This window comes from Fundulus heteroclitus, chromosome 19, assembly GCF_011125445.2.
Source record: "Fundulus heteroclitus isolate FHET01 chromosome 19, MU-UCD_Fhet_4.1, whole genome shotgun sequence".
NCBI lineage: Eukaryota > Metazoa > Chordata > Actinopteri > Cyprinodontiformes > Fundulidae > Fundulus > Fundulus heteroclitus.
Window position 1 is genome coordinate 25,114,231 of NC_046379.1, and position 16,243 is coordinate 25,130,473.

A 16,243-nucleotide genomic window follows, 5' to 3' on the forward strand; every position below is an offset into this window, starting at 1 on the left:
AGCACCGATCCAGGAAAATGTTTTCTGTTAAATAAAAAGCGGAGAGTTAATTATAGTGGTAGCTCCTCTAGTGGCCTCATCTATTAGAGAGACCTGGTTAAATGCAGGAAGTAAAAAAGCCTATTCAAAGACAGACATATTAAATGTATCACGTTTCTACTTAGGGAAACGAAATAAGACTTTTTGGTGCAATTTGTTAGCATTCATTTGTGCGCATGGCTTAAATTGAAGTTTGCAGTACCTCTAATACACCTCTGGTGTTTCAAGAAAGCAGGATAGGAACTGGCATGTAACATTTGCAAAAAAATTGTCTTCAAACTGTGAGTGAAGCAATCGGAAGACTCTAAGAAGAAAAATATGTTTTTATGGACATCGGTAGCGCCCCTCTGTGGTGGTGTAGTGGGCTAAGTCTGCGTCTTTGAGACAGGGGGACCTGTTGGAATCAGGAAGGCCCTCCAGTGTAATAACTGCGTGCAAGTGCTGATGACTTGCTGTGGCGACCTCAGAATAAGGGACAACAATGACCGAGTCCTACTGGTTGGCCCAACTTTCAACTGAATATCTTCAATTGGATGATTTAGTCTGATTTAGCACGATTGCTATAGTTTTAAAGCTCAGAGTTTCTAAGCAGATGTTTTTTTTTTTTCTGAATATTTGTAAATGCTTCCAGCTGATCTCGCAGCAATGCTTTCCACACACAGCGGTCCGGAAAACTGTTGCATATATGTACTGACAGATCTGGACACAGCTGCTTCCTTACAGCCCAAAGGCAGTCTTTTATATCATTAAACAAATAGCTTTTTTATGTGCTCTGTTTTTCATAGAGTGGGTAGTCATAGATTAATAGCGAGGCTGCATCTGCGGCTCGCTTTTAGCTTACACTGATCTCGAGCACCTCCCCAACCCCAACCCGCCCCCAATAACACACATGCCGTGCGCTTATGTGTAAGTGTGTCTGTGTGTGTGTGTGTGTGTGTGTGCCAGATCCCATTTGTCCATTGGACTCTTGCGCTTCTTGTTCTCGGTTCCGATGAAAACCGAAGCGCCGTTAAAGGCTTGCAGAGCCGGCACTGCAGACTCGTCGCCTGGCTCAGGGAAGGAAAGCCCCGCTGGTGAGATGTGAGGAGAGGGAAAGAAAGATGGATGGCTCTGCCGCGCATCATGTGTTAAAAGGGCTGTTATTGTGCAGTTCCCCCTTATGGCCACTCAAACCCTGAGCTACAAACGCTTTAGCCAGAGAACAGGATTTACCGGATCTCTGTGCATAACTGAAGGAACGGATGCTGGGTGCTGTCTAGAGATGCTTCTTAAAGGACGTTTTGTGTATGATGGATGAAGGATGATGGTGTCTGGCTTTACAAGAGTCACATTCTCAACTCTTGTAAAAAAAAAAAAAGAAGAAAAAAAATCCACAATTATGAAGAATCAAGGTGAGCATCAGCGGTTGTGCCAGCACAAAAATCTGCTGAATGCAACTTTGTCGGAGGTACATCCCTGCAAAGCCAGGGAATGAGCTGATTTTTGACTTGATACATGATACATAAGCAACTATCTATAATGAATGCTGCCGGGCCACTCGTCCTATTAGCTGGAACCCCCAGCTTTCCAGACGCATTCCCCAAACAACATGCACGGGGGGTAGAGAGGGGGGGCGGGTGTATTTTCTTTGCTTGTATTAGCAGAGAAAGCATCCTCCGTTGAGATGTCAGAGGCATAATAAAGTATGTCATCCCGTTTTCAGGGCTTGCTGTGCCACTGTCGACTGCTGTTGGCTCGTCTGACGCTCGCGGGGCCGTGCTTTCTGAAGCCCGAGAGAGCGACTGCAGTGCGTGTCATGACTCATTGGGAGTTTGTTTTCATTTTCAGGCAACAGACAGCGTGTGATGTAACATTTGCATGGGTCCAGCTACAAAATCAACAGAGCTATTCCTCGAGGAGTCCTGCTCCCGCGGTCTGGCGAGTTGCTGAGGCAGTCGGGGTACCCACTGACCACTTAGCTGCCCGGACTCGTCGATAACTCTTTATAAAGATCAATTAGGGCGATCAGTGGAGAGAGCGCCGCCGGGGCCGAGGTGCCGTATTGAGCTGTTTCTGTGCGATGATGTTCCACGCTGCGCTTTTCCAAAGAAAGAGCCTCACCCCCCCTCAAGACGTTTGACTTCATTAAAGGGGCGTTCTCCTCAAACCGGAGCCATAAACCCTGCAGTGAACTAATTCTCTTCCTCCGTGCTTCGAAAAAGCAGGGGAAGTCTGCACGGTGTCCAGCTATCAGTCTGTTGAAAAGGGCCGTGACAGAAGAACGGAGCCAACACCAAGTAGCGCATAATCAGTAATTAGTAAACGGTGTCCTCCGCTTTCTGCACAATTGTTAGACAAGTGATCATTTTGAAGATATTATATTTTTTTGGCAATTTTTTCAACCCCAAGTTGCATGCTTATTGGATTTAAGCATATCAGGAGATTGAAGATGATCAATATGTTGTTTGAAGATCTGCAGCTTCTATTCAGTCGTTCATTTGTTCATAATGCTGGTTACCATTGTGAGGAAAATGGATGGATGTTATACATTGCTAAAGGCTGAACACTGAGGCAGACGTTCACCATCCAGCAGCTCAACGACCCTAAACATACAGCCTACGAGGGACTGGTTTGGATCAAAACATTTTAATACTCACGTTAAAATGCTCAGATCGAATTTCATACCTATATCCTGTTGAGAATCACTCTCAAACGCATGCCGCACTTTTCAGATTGTAATGTTTATAAACCATGTATTATTTTACTACCCACCGGTTCAGAAATATGTGCTAATTTGTGTCGGTCTAGCACATAAAAACCCATTACATAGCTTTTGTGACGCGAAAGCAAAGCTCCGTGGCATTGGATCAACTTTTCTTTTCTTTTCTATGGCGATAGTGAAATATTTACGCAGTTTACAGCCCGACTGACCACGAGCTGCTGTTTTCAGTTAATTTTGTTGTTTTTTTTACTATCCACTCTGCCGTGGAGTTTTTTTTTTTTTTTCTTCACTCTGTCCCACTTGTGCTGGATACAGCAATGAATGTGGTTGTCATGACACCAGCGCTGGCCAATGAGCTCCCGGGAAGCAGCCCTGCATGTCATGTCTGACGGCTGACTGACTGCACAGCGCGCTGACCGCTCACCGCCTAACCTTTCTCCCATTGCTGATTATTAATCCAACTTATGGTGCACTTCCCGTGTCCCTCCATCACAAATTAACCGTTCTCTTCTTCTCTCTCCCTCCTCCCCCTTCTCTGTCTTTTTTCGGTCCCTTGCCTTTACGCAACCCTGTCCTTTGTTATGTCCCCCCCCCCACCCATCCCTGCAGCAAATTTGTTCACGTGAAAATTATTGACGATGAGGAGTATGAGAAAAACAAGAACTTCTTCCTGGAGCTGGCTGAGCCTCGCATGGTAGACATGAGTCTGCAGAAAGGTGAAGTACTAAACTTCTCTCTCTCTCTCTCCCTCTCTCTGTGTGTCTTACTCTCCCACTTTTACCATCACAAGCCTCACTTCTGTGGCCTTTCTTTGTCTCGTTTCTGTCCCTCTTTACCCAAACCTTCATTTTATCTGTTTGTTTTTTTTCTGCCACCCTCCTGTGTTTCTAACACAGTGGAACTGAGAGGTTTCTTTCACTCTGCTCTTTGACATCAAATCAGAAACCTGCAGTAAGATCACATCCTTTTCTTCGGCGTGACAGTCTCCCCAGACGCCATCAGCATCTGCATAAAAAAAAAAAAGTGAACGGGCTGTCTAGACGTCACCTTTATGTTCTCAAAGGAGCAAGAAGCCATTATTATATAGAAACACGTTGATGCGGTAGTTATTTCCGAGCCCTGCTTCGATGATAAATGCCGTAAACTGTTTCTGCTGAAAAAGGATTATTGATTCAAATTTTGCAGTGGGCCAAATGATTCGCCGGACCATTTGGAACCTAAAGCTTTATCAGGCTGTAAAGGATCATTTTAATATACTCCTTCTGTGTCCCGCCCTACCGTCACCGTAAAGAAGAAAGTACTTTAATATCAGATAAAAGAGTAAATAAATAAAAAAATGCAGTTTTCAAATGTTTTCATAGTAAACCAAGTTTCCGTTTCTGTGCTTCTTACACCTTTGTTGATTCCTCTGGTGTCATTTTCAAAGACCTCCACTAAGTCTCATTTCCTCAGTAACAACTGTCACCTGAAGAACCTTGTTCTTAGTCCAACCTGTTTGCTCGTAGGTGTGGTTTGTTCATCACCCAAAAAAAGATTATATTAAGTTTTCTACGGACCGATCACCGGCCAATCACAGGTTAAACCAAAAATCGGCAGATTCTGGTTCATTCAAATCCGATTTCCTGCAGCATCTCTGGTTGATAAACTGAAGTTTTCTCTGTTTATTTATTTAGCGAACGGAGAAAATCAGTCGTTTTAGCTCTAACCTTTTTAACATTTAGACGATTAAGGACAATCTTTTTGATCACGGGGCCAGTTTATCAGTGCATCGATTGAACATTTACATTACACTTAACTATGCACTTTGCCAGTTTTACAAGGTGCATTTTCCAAGATACGGCAACTTGTCATTTAACAACAAGTATAAAGACTACAAGTTAGTACTGAAAAACAAAAAAATAAACAAAATGAAAGTGTTTGCAACAGTTTCTTGTTTGGTAAACCTTGTTTGGTAAGTACAGAAATTATTAAAGAAAATGAGAAATATGCGTCATATACAAAAGCAGAAAAGTATGTGAGCATTAAAGACGTTCACAGTTTATGTTAATTATTTACATAAATGAGTTATTCAGGGGTTATGAGTTACTATTGCGCAGTAATTGTCAGACAGTGCTGCTTGCCGTCATGCCTTAGGTGCAATCTCTCGGCAATGTCAGTAATCCTTAAAGTTCAGACATGTCTAGAGGCACAATAAACTGCAAAACAGTATTATTTGTCTGTCTTTTTTATTCAAAACTTCATAATCAGTACCTGAATGTGTACGAATCTGCATGTCCACTCCATGTCTGCAATAAGCTGACAAAAGTCTAAATAAGTAAAACAAAAATGCCTTTTTCCTTGCTTTTCATGTAAGTTTGAGTAATGATGATCCGTTTACCAAAAGCAGAAAACAGTCAGTTCCCATCTAAGGTTCTGGGGGTATGTGTTTTTCCTTTTCTGCTCTGTGAAATGTACAGTTGCCTGCAGTGTTCTTGAGTTGGATTGTTGGAGACAGTAAAGGTGTAAAGGAGGAGTAAGCTAAGCAATCCGTTCAGACAGAGTGTGAGATGTAGATGGGTAACGACAGCTGAAGCTGGACAAGATACAAGCCAGTGGTCAAGTTCAGTCTCAAGGGTCAGACGCTTCCAGGAAAAAGAAACCGAACCGTTGTATGGTGGGAGTTTTTCTGCCTCTTTATTTTTTAGAACGCCCCGCAAGACCAGTTTGTAGTTGTTCGATGTACAAAACACGTGGTTTAGAATAATCATTTACATTTAGTTACAGTTGCCTTTTTTTTCACTTAAATTTACCTCTGTTTAACAGAAGGCAAGCAGTTTTTGTCTGGTATATTCTTTGTTTTACAGACGTTTTAGCAACTGTGCTTCATTTCCGCAACCTCCTGTTTCTGAGCCATTCGGAAGCACATTGATTTGAGATCTGAAATTGTAAATAATGATACATTTCCTCATCTTATTGTAATCCGATTCAGTAAATCCTGACCAAATACAAATATTGTGACAAGGAGGCCATTTTTGGCAACCTTGAAAGTGATCTTATCCAACTTTTTTCTGGCCATACTGCTAATACAGTAAAACTAGTGCTGTCAAACGATTAAAAATTATAATCGCAATTAATCACATAATGTCGATAGTTAACTCGAGATTAATCGCCATTAATCGCATATTTTATCCTTTTATTTCTGAAAGTGTAATAGCCTGTTTGGGCATTTTAATGTGCAATTTTGCAATAAATGACACTAATAAAATACATGCTTGTACAAAACATATTTTTATGTTATTTTTCAAGCACTTTTCAGAATTGGAATGAAAACATCCTGGTGCCAAATGTTAAACTCTGGACTATAATGGCTAAATGACTAATCATGACGCCCTGATGTTTACACCATGTGTAAACAAATGTGTAAATAAATACCTGTTTTCATGCCGATATATATTTTTTGCCTCTTAAACAAAGCTAGACATGGTATTATGCATAAACATATAAATTAATAAAAATTGTACATTTCAATAAAGTCATAAGTTTTGGTAATTTCTTCACTCTCTCTCTCTCAAACATCTAATTCTGAGCTTTCACACCAACAACAATAATTTCTTTGAATATTTTTTGCTTGCTGTTTCTATCCATATTCATAGAGTTTAAGCCTGGAAAAAGGTTTTAAATTTTCAGGTCATTCCAGTCTTACACTTTGCTTGCAACTGGGCAGGAGCTTAATACCCTTGAAAGAGACTGTTTAGCAACTGTTTAGTAACACCAGGTCCTTCGTTTGGCAACGTAATTCAGCCTTAGTTTGTCAAATACAGAGACAACAAATTAATAAGCATTAAAGTATGGTTTATGGGTTGGGTTTCTGCAATTTTATCAACGTGTAAAAGCTCATCTTCAGAACCAATCTCTGCTTAAAATGGTGATCTGCACCATGTAATCTACTTTCAGCAGTTATCACCGGTTATTGCACCGTAAACTGCAGAAAATACGTGCAGAGTTGCTCCTCTGCCTTTACTACCGTCGGCTCCTATGGCGGAGGGATAGTTCAGCTGGATACACTCAGTGTCTAGTGCAGGCAGGCCTCTTAATAACCGCTGTTTCGTCACTTATTTTAGAGCCCAAATAAGCGATTTCACTTTCAGAAACGTGCCCAAAAAAAAACGCAACCCGTGACTCATAAAATTTAGAAGCGCTTTTAGAAAAAAGAAGCCCAATGTCGCATGTGTCCGAGGGTAAAAGAAACCCTTCGGGGCGGGTGTGTTTTGCTACAGTTTTCTAGCACTCTTGAAACTACGGAAAGCGCCGAGGGTAAAAGAAACACAGTCCGGAGAGCGCGGCGGGGGAAAAAACATTAGGGAACAGTGTGTGTGTTTTGACGCGACGCGCGTTAACGGCGACAAAAAAATTGTCGGCGTTAAAATGGGTTTGCGTTAACGCCGTTAATAACGCGTTTAACTGACAGCACTAAGTAAAACAGTTTGTTTTTGGTAGCTAATCAAGTGTAAGTAGGTAAGTATTAGAACTGGTTTGCATTATATTTTAATTTCATTTTATTTTAGTGTTTGTATGTTTAAAAGGTGGTCCCTTTAATCAGATGAAGCGAGTAACACGCACCCAAAGTGAAACAGGATTATTTCTCATGACCATTGGAATATTTTTCGTCCCCACCAACAGAGGAGAAAATCAATACCAGTTTGGCGGGTAAAGCTGGATTTAGAGCAACCTCTTAAGGCTACGTTCACACTGCAGGTCTTAATGCTCAATTTCGATTTTTTTGCGTGTCCGTTCACATTTCCAAATATATGCGACTTGTATGTGATCTCCTGTGTGAACTGCATTCATAAACCTAAGTGTCCCGCATAAGCAGTAGAGGACGCGATGATGTCATACGTAGCAAGCGTGCTCATTGTTTGCGGAAGTAAACACGGATCGTAATGCTGCAGCGTATCTTGCGTTCTTTACGTTATTCTCCAACCGGAGCCAGCACATTACCAACGCAATCTTTTTAAGAAGATCGAAAAGGAAGAGAGCCAAATTTTAGTGACGTGAGCGGCTTTACTGATACGGACTTCATTCATAATTTTCGAATGAGAAAGGCAACCTTTATGTGCGTCTGAACGGATCTCTTTAGCGCTCTCATGTAAAAACACACATCTTCGGCGGCCATAGCAGTGAGTAAACGCGTTGCTGTGGGGCTGTATGGAGTAGCAACAGGTGTTTGTTACCGCACAATAGCCAACCTCTTGTTTAGTTTTTTTTTTTTTTTTTTTAGCGAACCTCTTTGGCATAGCCAGGTCCACCGTTAGTGACGTTTGTCGAGTATCAGTGACATGTACGTCGGGCGAATGTGACCCGGCAGTACAGACACAGGTCGCATTTGAAAAGATCAGATACGTATCGGATTCAGGACCACATATCCAAGTGGATCTGGGTTGCATTTGAAAAAATCCGATCTGTGTTATTCAGACTGTCATTAAAAGATCAGATACAGGTCGCATATGGGCAAAATAATCGGAATTGGGTCACTTCAGGCTGCAGTGTGAACGTAGCCTTAGAACCCTGCTGGTGTGCTGCACGTCCAACTCTCCAGCTTCTAAATTCAATTAAAAGCACGGGTGTGAGCAGGTCAGGTATGACTTTAGGTTTCAGAAATAAGGGACATAGTTATTGTTACGGCCACAGTTGGCTGGAAGAACGGGGTAACATAAAATTCAAGAGTCTAGTTGGTAAACTTGATTAAAAGTTTATTCATAAGGTTTTTAAACAAAAAGAGACAACATCCTACACTTTGTTAAACCAGATGAAAACAAAATAAAAGGGAATTAACCGTCTTATAATAAACTAAAACAGCGTCTCAGCAAAACAAACCCAACAAGAAAACACAAACAGGGAGAAGCACTAAACTCAACATTTTCAGCTTTGCAAAACAACACCCCAGCCAGAACCACTACCTAAGTTGAGCTTTTCAAATTTAACAAGCTGAAAACTAACAAGCAGTCAAATGGCAGAATTTAGAGCATTCACAAGGTTCCCAAACCAGTAGTGATTCACAAAACGAGCAAACAGCACAGGGGAGCAGACAGTGTTAACTGTTCAAATGCAGCTCTCCTGAATGCGGATTGAGGAAGGTCTTGATTGGGCCACGGCTTCTGGAAATGGTCAACACAGGAGCTCAGCATGTTGCCGCCTGGTCCAGCGTCCTTCCAGCCAATCCCAGGCACGTGCTGCTACAGTCATTTCTGCATGATTAAAGCAGAGCCCAGTCTACACTACTGGGTGAAAGTCGACAGCCGTAACAGTTCTGCACGACCTCCCTTCATCCTTGACCACGTGTTCAGCCTACAACAGAAGTAGTCAAGAACACAACTAATATGCTTTCAGTTAGTTATAAACAGAAACCGGCAGATCAATAGCAAATTGTTTGTTTTCCTACACTTGTTCTTACATTTCAAAGGTGTTGACCATGCAGATTAATATGCTTTATCAGCATCATTCCCCTTATCTTTGAATGATGAAGGTCCAAAGGTCGGAGCTTAGGGTAGTTGATTGCTGGTCCAGAAGTCAAGAGCCAAAACCATGCAAAGTATTGTAGTTTTGTTCTCTTATTCACAATTAAAATATTGATATGCTGCTTTTTTTATAAATCATATCAAATCATATGCAATGGATATTTTTGGCCATAGAATACAATACCAATACTTATTGAAGAGTGACTTCCCTAGGTTTACTTAAACACGTAAATCAGAAAACAAAGCTGAGATGGAGCCTGCTGGACATGATGAGAAGGTTCCCAGAAGCTGGTGACGTAGCTAAGGTGAAGGCTGCAAGGGCTTACAGCTCATTTTATCAACCCTGGATCTAAAGAGAAAACACCAGAGCAGAAAGAACAAATGGAAACAAACGGAGTTGGAATAAAACCTGTTTTATTATATAAAATCTATTGTGCAAAGCTGCTCCGGTCTGTGCTCTTCCCCTTCTGTCGACAGCCTGTTGCACCAGCTTTTAGTGAAAATCTGGGGTAGGTCACGTCTCTAATGATACAAAAACCCTTAAAATCCACAAAGGATTGAACATATGAGCTTTGGGGAAAAAATACTGGGTAGGTTAGCGATCACACCTTCGCTTTGTCATAATTTGCAGCTTTATGGGTATCCTTAAATCCTGTTATAATGACTTAATGAATGAAAACAGGGCCAAGGTTTCTAATCACACAGCTCACACTACTGGTGCCCTGTTCAGCAGACTTTATGGGTAGTTCCTGGACAGGAAAGGCACATCAATATCTGTGTTTATGTGAGGGACAAAGTTAGTTCATGTAAGGTTTTTTTTTTAACATAATTCTGTATTTTGTATATACGGTATCCATAGAGAGATGACAATATCGACTTTTGAAATCGTTGTACTCAGTGGAGCCACATGTGATCCCACATTCTCCTGACCATGCAGTCTTTTGGAAATGCGCATGCTCACATGAAGATTTGTCATGTTTCCACAAAGCAGGGGAACACAGAGATTTGGCATTTTGAACCAAGAATAAGAAAGAAAGAAATTAAGAACATTTCAGAAGAAGAAGAAAATAATCAGAAACTCTCCATACCTTTCAAATACCTTCAAATTTCACTTCACTTCATAACAATATGATTAAAAAATATCACAATTTCTTTCCCCATCACTCAATTTTGTCCAGACTCACAAAGATTTTACACATACTTTCATTTTCTAAAATGCTGTTCATTTCTGTCTTATATATATATATATATATATATATATATATATATATATATATATATATATATATATATATATATATATATATATATATATAGATAGATAGATAGATATATATAGATATATATATATATATATATGTATATATATATATATATATTTATATATATATATATATATATATATATATATGTATGGATCTACATTTTTCAAAAACTCACTGTATAGGTTCACTAATCGCTGTTTGTAGCCAGTTAGGTAGATCCTAGGGAAAAGGAAAAGGGAGGATGGATTCCACATTATTCAAAGATTTGTAACACCTACATTGTTTTCTGTTTGTAATTAGCACAAATGCTATTCATGCACATTAAAATATCCTTGGAGGACATCGCTCTTATTCAGAGCCAGACCGTCCTGTCTCGGCTGTAATTTCCGCCCAGGTTTACTTTACTAAATGATTAAAATGTTACTCGTTTCAACTGTAGGAACAGAACCACTCTGCTGCGCCACTAATGAATGTGCAGACAATGTTTGCAGAGAATTATACGAGATACGTATACTTACTTTGTGAATGCAGAAGGTAATGAATGTTTGATTTAGGTAATGAATGTTTAAACTATATATGATGAGGGGGTAATGAAAAACCCTTTTTTGTGCAACATCATATTTTATGAACGTGTCATTGCTGATGAAATCACGTTGGTCCCACATTAGAGGAAACAGAAGATGGTTTATTAGGCCTGCGCATGCATTGTTCTGTTGCTATTACAGCTTTATTGCAATAATGAATGATATGATGGGTTTATAGTTTTTGGATGTAATGTAGCAATTATATTGTTGTTGAAAACCAGTGATCTGCAGCTGATTGGGTTTGTTTTTCTCCTTATTAAATCCAAAGTGGAGAGGCAGAATTGATGAATTTTCTATTAGAGTCTCGGGTTCCTTCGTAGCAAATAGCCTCGCTCCACTTTTCTCACATCAGAAGGCCACTCTGTCATTACAACCCCATTAACTATTGTTAACAAACCGATTACTTCTTTAGAGAGATGATCAAACTGAAAGAGGAGAAAGTAATTATCAGATCTTATTTTAGCACTTTGATCTGTCTGGGATGTCTTGCCGTCAGTTGCATCACTCTGTGTAACTTTTCCTGAGTTGTTCATGGGCTGGGATTTTGAGAGCCGATTCCAGCAGATGTGAGTGAGTCCCAGGTCTGGCAGGTCTGACTTTGGACAATGTGTGAGTAATGAAAGCAATCAAGGCAGCAGTCACCCTGACCTGTCAGTCTGGAGATGTTTACTGCCAGCTCCAGCAATGCCCTTCTCTAACTTCTATTAAAGTGGTCAATACATTAGCACCTCCAGCACCTTATTGCAGCCACTACACTTGTGCTGCTACTGTAACTCAACACGGCAGAGGCAAAATCAGCTGTTTCACTGCTGGACAAAGACAGAGCAGCGTTTTGTAAAAAGATGTGCGAAGATTTAAAACTTAAATGAATAATAAATTCTCTGTCCGATTTCAGATCTACCGCTTCTGTAGAGCCTTTCTCTGCGGACACTAATCTTAGCCAATTCTGGGTTTTTTTTGTTTTTTTGGGGAAGTACAATATGAGAAAATTTAAGAACAGGTATGAGAACAAAAAATCTAGCTTGTGACTTAAAAATGCTTTTGTGAAAGAGAGGAGTCATAAAAAATGTTTTAACTACCAGCTGACATGTTAAACTGCCGACATTACCGATTCCAGCTCCCCCCATAAAAGAGGTTAAAAGGTCAAAAGGATAAAAGACGGCTAATTTATTGTGCCTAATTCAAGTCTCGCGCTCTTTTGCAGCCTGTCTCTGAATGCCATCGAAGAGTTTCCTTTTAAACAGCTTCTGAAGCACCAGCTAAAAATAAACCAGCTTATTTCACAGGCCATTTCTACTTTTAAGGTATATCTAAATGAATGTGTCAAATCAAATGCAATCTTTGTTGCTTGTGTTAAGGTTACGGGTTAATTTAAGGGCGATGTTAATGTTTCTTATTAGCAGCTGCATGAAAAACAGAGTGTTATTATTTTGATAAAGATTTGTATTAAAGCTTGTTGGGTTTGTGGTAGATGATTTTTCTGCTTTTTCAAACAAATATGGGTGCAGTTCATGCTCAAATCTTTGTTTTTTTTTTAAGGCAATTTAATGCCTTTATTGTCTGCATCTGCAGATAATTCCCAACTGTATTTAGAAATAGTATTTTCATTCAAGCAATGTGGTTTCTGTAGAGCTATGAGCTAAAAATGTGCCCGAAATTAGCATGGTGGGTGGTATTCTCGCAAACATTTTTAAAAACTGCATAGTGAGATAAGAAAAGTCACCGGCCTAAAAATACTACAGCTCAAACTGTCTACTGCAGAACAACTATGTGTAAGTCAGTTTCTTGAGGAAAAAGGAGGAAACAGAGGTGAAACAGGTTCCATTATTATTAGTATGCAGGTTTAAGTCTTTGGCTAATTAGATAGCATTTCTAAATCAAGCTGGTGCTAAAGAATAACCACAAATGACTTTTAGCTTCAGCCTTCTACTCCACAAAAAAAATTGCATTTTGCCGACCAAATCCCTAAAACAGCATAAGATAAATACTGCTTAGAGCCAACCAATAATCTATATGCTCATGTCCTCCTCTTGTGTCCTTACCTTGTGTCCAAGTGAGCCTAAAGCCTGACACGGATAGAGGCACTGGGCTTCCTAAATGCAAATACGTTTGAACACATAATCACCAGACCAGTCCATCTACACGTGGACCTGGAAGTGTTAGGAGCTGATGTCTGAAAGAGGGAGACATAGTTCATGACCAAAGTGTCAGCAAGCATCCAGCTGGAGTGTTCTTTACTCAGACACTATATCCAGCTGGGATGGAAGATGTGTCTGCTGGCTGAAAGTTGCCCTAAAGGAACCGTTCTGCATCTGTTCACATTATTCCCCATTTTCATGTTGCTAAATAATAAAATGCTTGGCACATGTTAGCATTTTCGGTAAATATGTGCCGTTAAAGAATAAAAAAAAATTATTTCATATTTTTATTTATTTTGCATAATATCAGCCTGAACATTTTTTAAACTCCAACTTTTAATTGAAGCACATTTATTAAGTTTGGGAAAATGTCATGATGTTGAAGAAAATAACAATGGCACAGTTAATTGTCCCACTAATAAAACATGACATCAGAAGAATGTTGATCACTGGATAGAAGGCGGCGTGCCTGTTTGAATCAGACCCGCCATTTGCAAAAACTCACAACAACTGAGCAACTTCCAACAATGAGGGGCAGACATGTTATAGCAAACGAACTCTTGTTAAAAAGTATTGACAACAGCAGTACCAACAAATAGTTGTTTTAAAAAAAATAAAAATAAAAAATTAAATTAAATTAAAAAAAGAACCTTGCAAAGCAATTTCATTTAAAAACAAATACATTTCAATCAATATTATTTTAGCAGCATCAGCTTAAAAACTCTTGTGTTGGTTTGGTTTTTATGTGTCTGTTTCTTTGTAATCTAGCCAGTAAGATAATGTTACACATTTTTGTTTACATTGTTTTTTAGCCTAAATGAGGTCATTTTCGAGAAAACTACCACATACCAGCCCAAACCTAGAGCTAATTCACAAGATAATCAAGTCTCCAAATTAAATAAGTCGCTGCCAAGTGAAAATGACCCAAAACAATCATTCTTCTGCCAGCACCAAAATATCTGACGTACACACGCTTGATGGAGCTGGACCTGTTATCTTGGCATGGAGACAACAGGTTGTAACGAGGAGAGAGAAGGCTGCTTTAAAATAATCATTTTAAAATAATAAAAATAAATAAAATAAATAAAAACCCAGTAGACGACAGAAGGAGATCTTGGGATGTGAAGATTACTGGGTAGACCTTCAAATGACAGAAAGTAAGCTGCGAAGCACTTTCTGATATCGTTCTCGCTCATGTTTAGGGTTCTGTCTCGTTGGTCTCCGCCCGTTTCCTCCCTCTTGTGCACAGAAGTGAAAACTGAACTCCAGTGAGAAGGGAGTACCTCTCACTCTGGAGAGTATGCTTGTATAACTTATGGATGTCATAGGTTATCGTGTGCGTGTGTCTGCAGGTGCCAGTGTGTTTGTGCATGCATGGCTGTGGGATTAAAATCCCCTCCCCGCCTGCTCCCTCTGGTAATCCGTCTCCCACCGCCGCTTTTTTCATTCAAATCACGCCTGTTGGGAAATGTGCCACCCGTCGGCCGACTCGCTCAGAAGGAGCTCTCGCGGCTTCTGAGGGCACTTCACACGACATTGTTTGAGCCTGGCCGGCTCCTTTTTTCGCAGTCTGCTTTCACACATGCATTCATTACCTCCAAATGAGCAGTGAGTCATATTGTAGAGGAACGCTGCAGACAAAGCAAAGAAACAAGCTCAGATTGGATTTTCAGATTGCTTGCCTTAGATAGTCTATACAATAAGGTGAATTGATTGAGAAAATGACCCTATTACATTGTTATTATATTGATTGAAAACACTCAGTGGCAAGGGTAGGGGGTCCTTTGAAATTGTGCAAATAATATCAGTTACTCTAATCAAATATAATCTCTACCATTTACAGTATTTCGCACTAACTGGACACGCATCAGAACTTTCGTGCAGCTTTGTTCTGTTTCAGATTTTACTTCAAAACGTTTCAGCTCATCAGACTTATTTGAATTTCAAACAAAAAATAACCCGAGTAAGTCTTCCTGTGTGAAGCATTCTGATAACAAGGCATGAAAATCAGGAGGACCAGACAGTTGCTGTGACCAGAAATGTTTCACGTGTTACGTTATCCATTGTTTCGCATAGGAAGATCACTGGTGGAGAACCACCTCTTGCCCCCATTGCCTGTGCAAACGTTCATCTGTTTCTGTGTAAATATTCATAAGCTAGCGTTAGCATAAAACACTGTGCAATGTTGGAGATTGATGTCTGGATGTCTCTCGGTTTTTTGTTAGACGTCTGTTGGAAATTCAACGCACACTACAATAGGCAGAAATAGGCAAACAAATAACCCGAGGATAGAATTTAATAAAGGAATCTGTTCTGTCCTTCTCTCATTCAGTTTCGATTATCAAAGTCAAAATTATAAGCAGAGGTTAGACACAGAAAAGGACCCTCTACTTTGGAAACATCAAATGTAGGGATGCTCATTCCTGTGCCTGGAAGGCCTAAATGACCAGTCTTAAATCAATTATCTGCCTAATTGAGCTGAGCTAAAGACTCATTTTCCTTATCACCAGCCCTATTAGCCATTACAGAGGGCCCAAGAGAACTCGGTTGTGTCAAGAGGTCATAGTGGAGCTCCTTAATGTTTAACTGTCTTGTTTGTCTGTTGTTGTTGTTGCTTTTTTATGGGACACTTTACAAGAACCAGCAGTATAGAATTTTAAATTGCAAAAATATACCTAAGATAAGCATGTTTTGTGTCACAAGACATCATGTTCATTGACCCTGCCGAACTCCCGGTTTGTTACGTTTTTTGGATCAGGTGCCCGTGTTAACAAGCTTTATACGAACCACTTCATTTTATTTTTATTTTTGTGCTTATATTATATAAAAGTCCATTCATGTACAAAATAGACTTCTGCTTCATCATTGTTCACGTTGCATAAGTGCATACGTAGCTGTCATTGACAGGTATTGTGAATTAATCTGATTGGATGAAGAATGATACAAAAATGTTCGTTTGGGGGTAGACTTGCAGAGATCCGGCAGCTGTAATGTTTTTAAAGACACAACATGTGAGAATCTA

General features: G+C 39.9%; 1 protein-coding gene across 2 annotated transcripts in view; it reads left to right on the forward strand.

Annotated features, from left to right (window-relative positions):
• slc8a3 (solute carrier family 8 member 3) overlaps positions 1-16,243 on the forward strand; it is a 142,751-nt gene that overhangs the window by 88,925 nt on the left and 37,583 nt on the right. For both annotated transcript variants that reach the window (XM_021321349.2, XM_012872284.3), the window contains exon 3: positions 3,350-3,456. In XM_021321349.2, the coding sequence (XP_021177024.2) occupies positions 3,350-3,456 (107 nt within the window). The remainder of the gene's footprint in view (positions 1-3,349; positions 3,457-16,243) is intronic.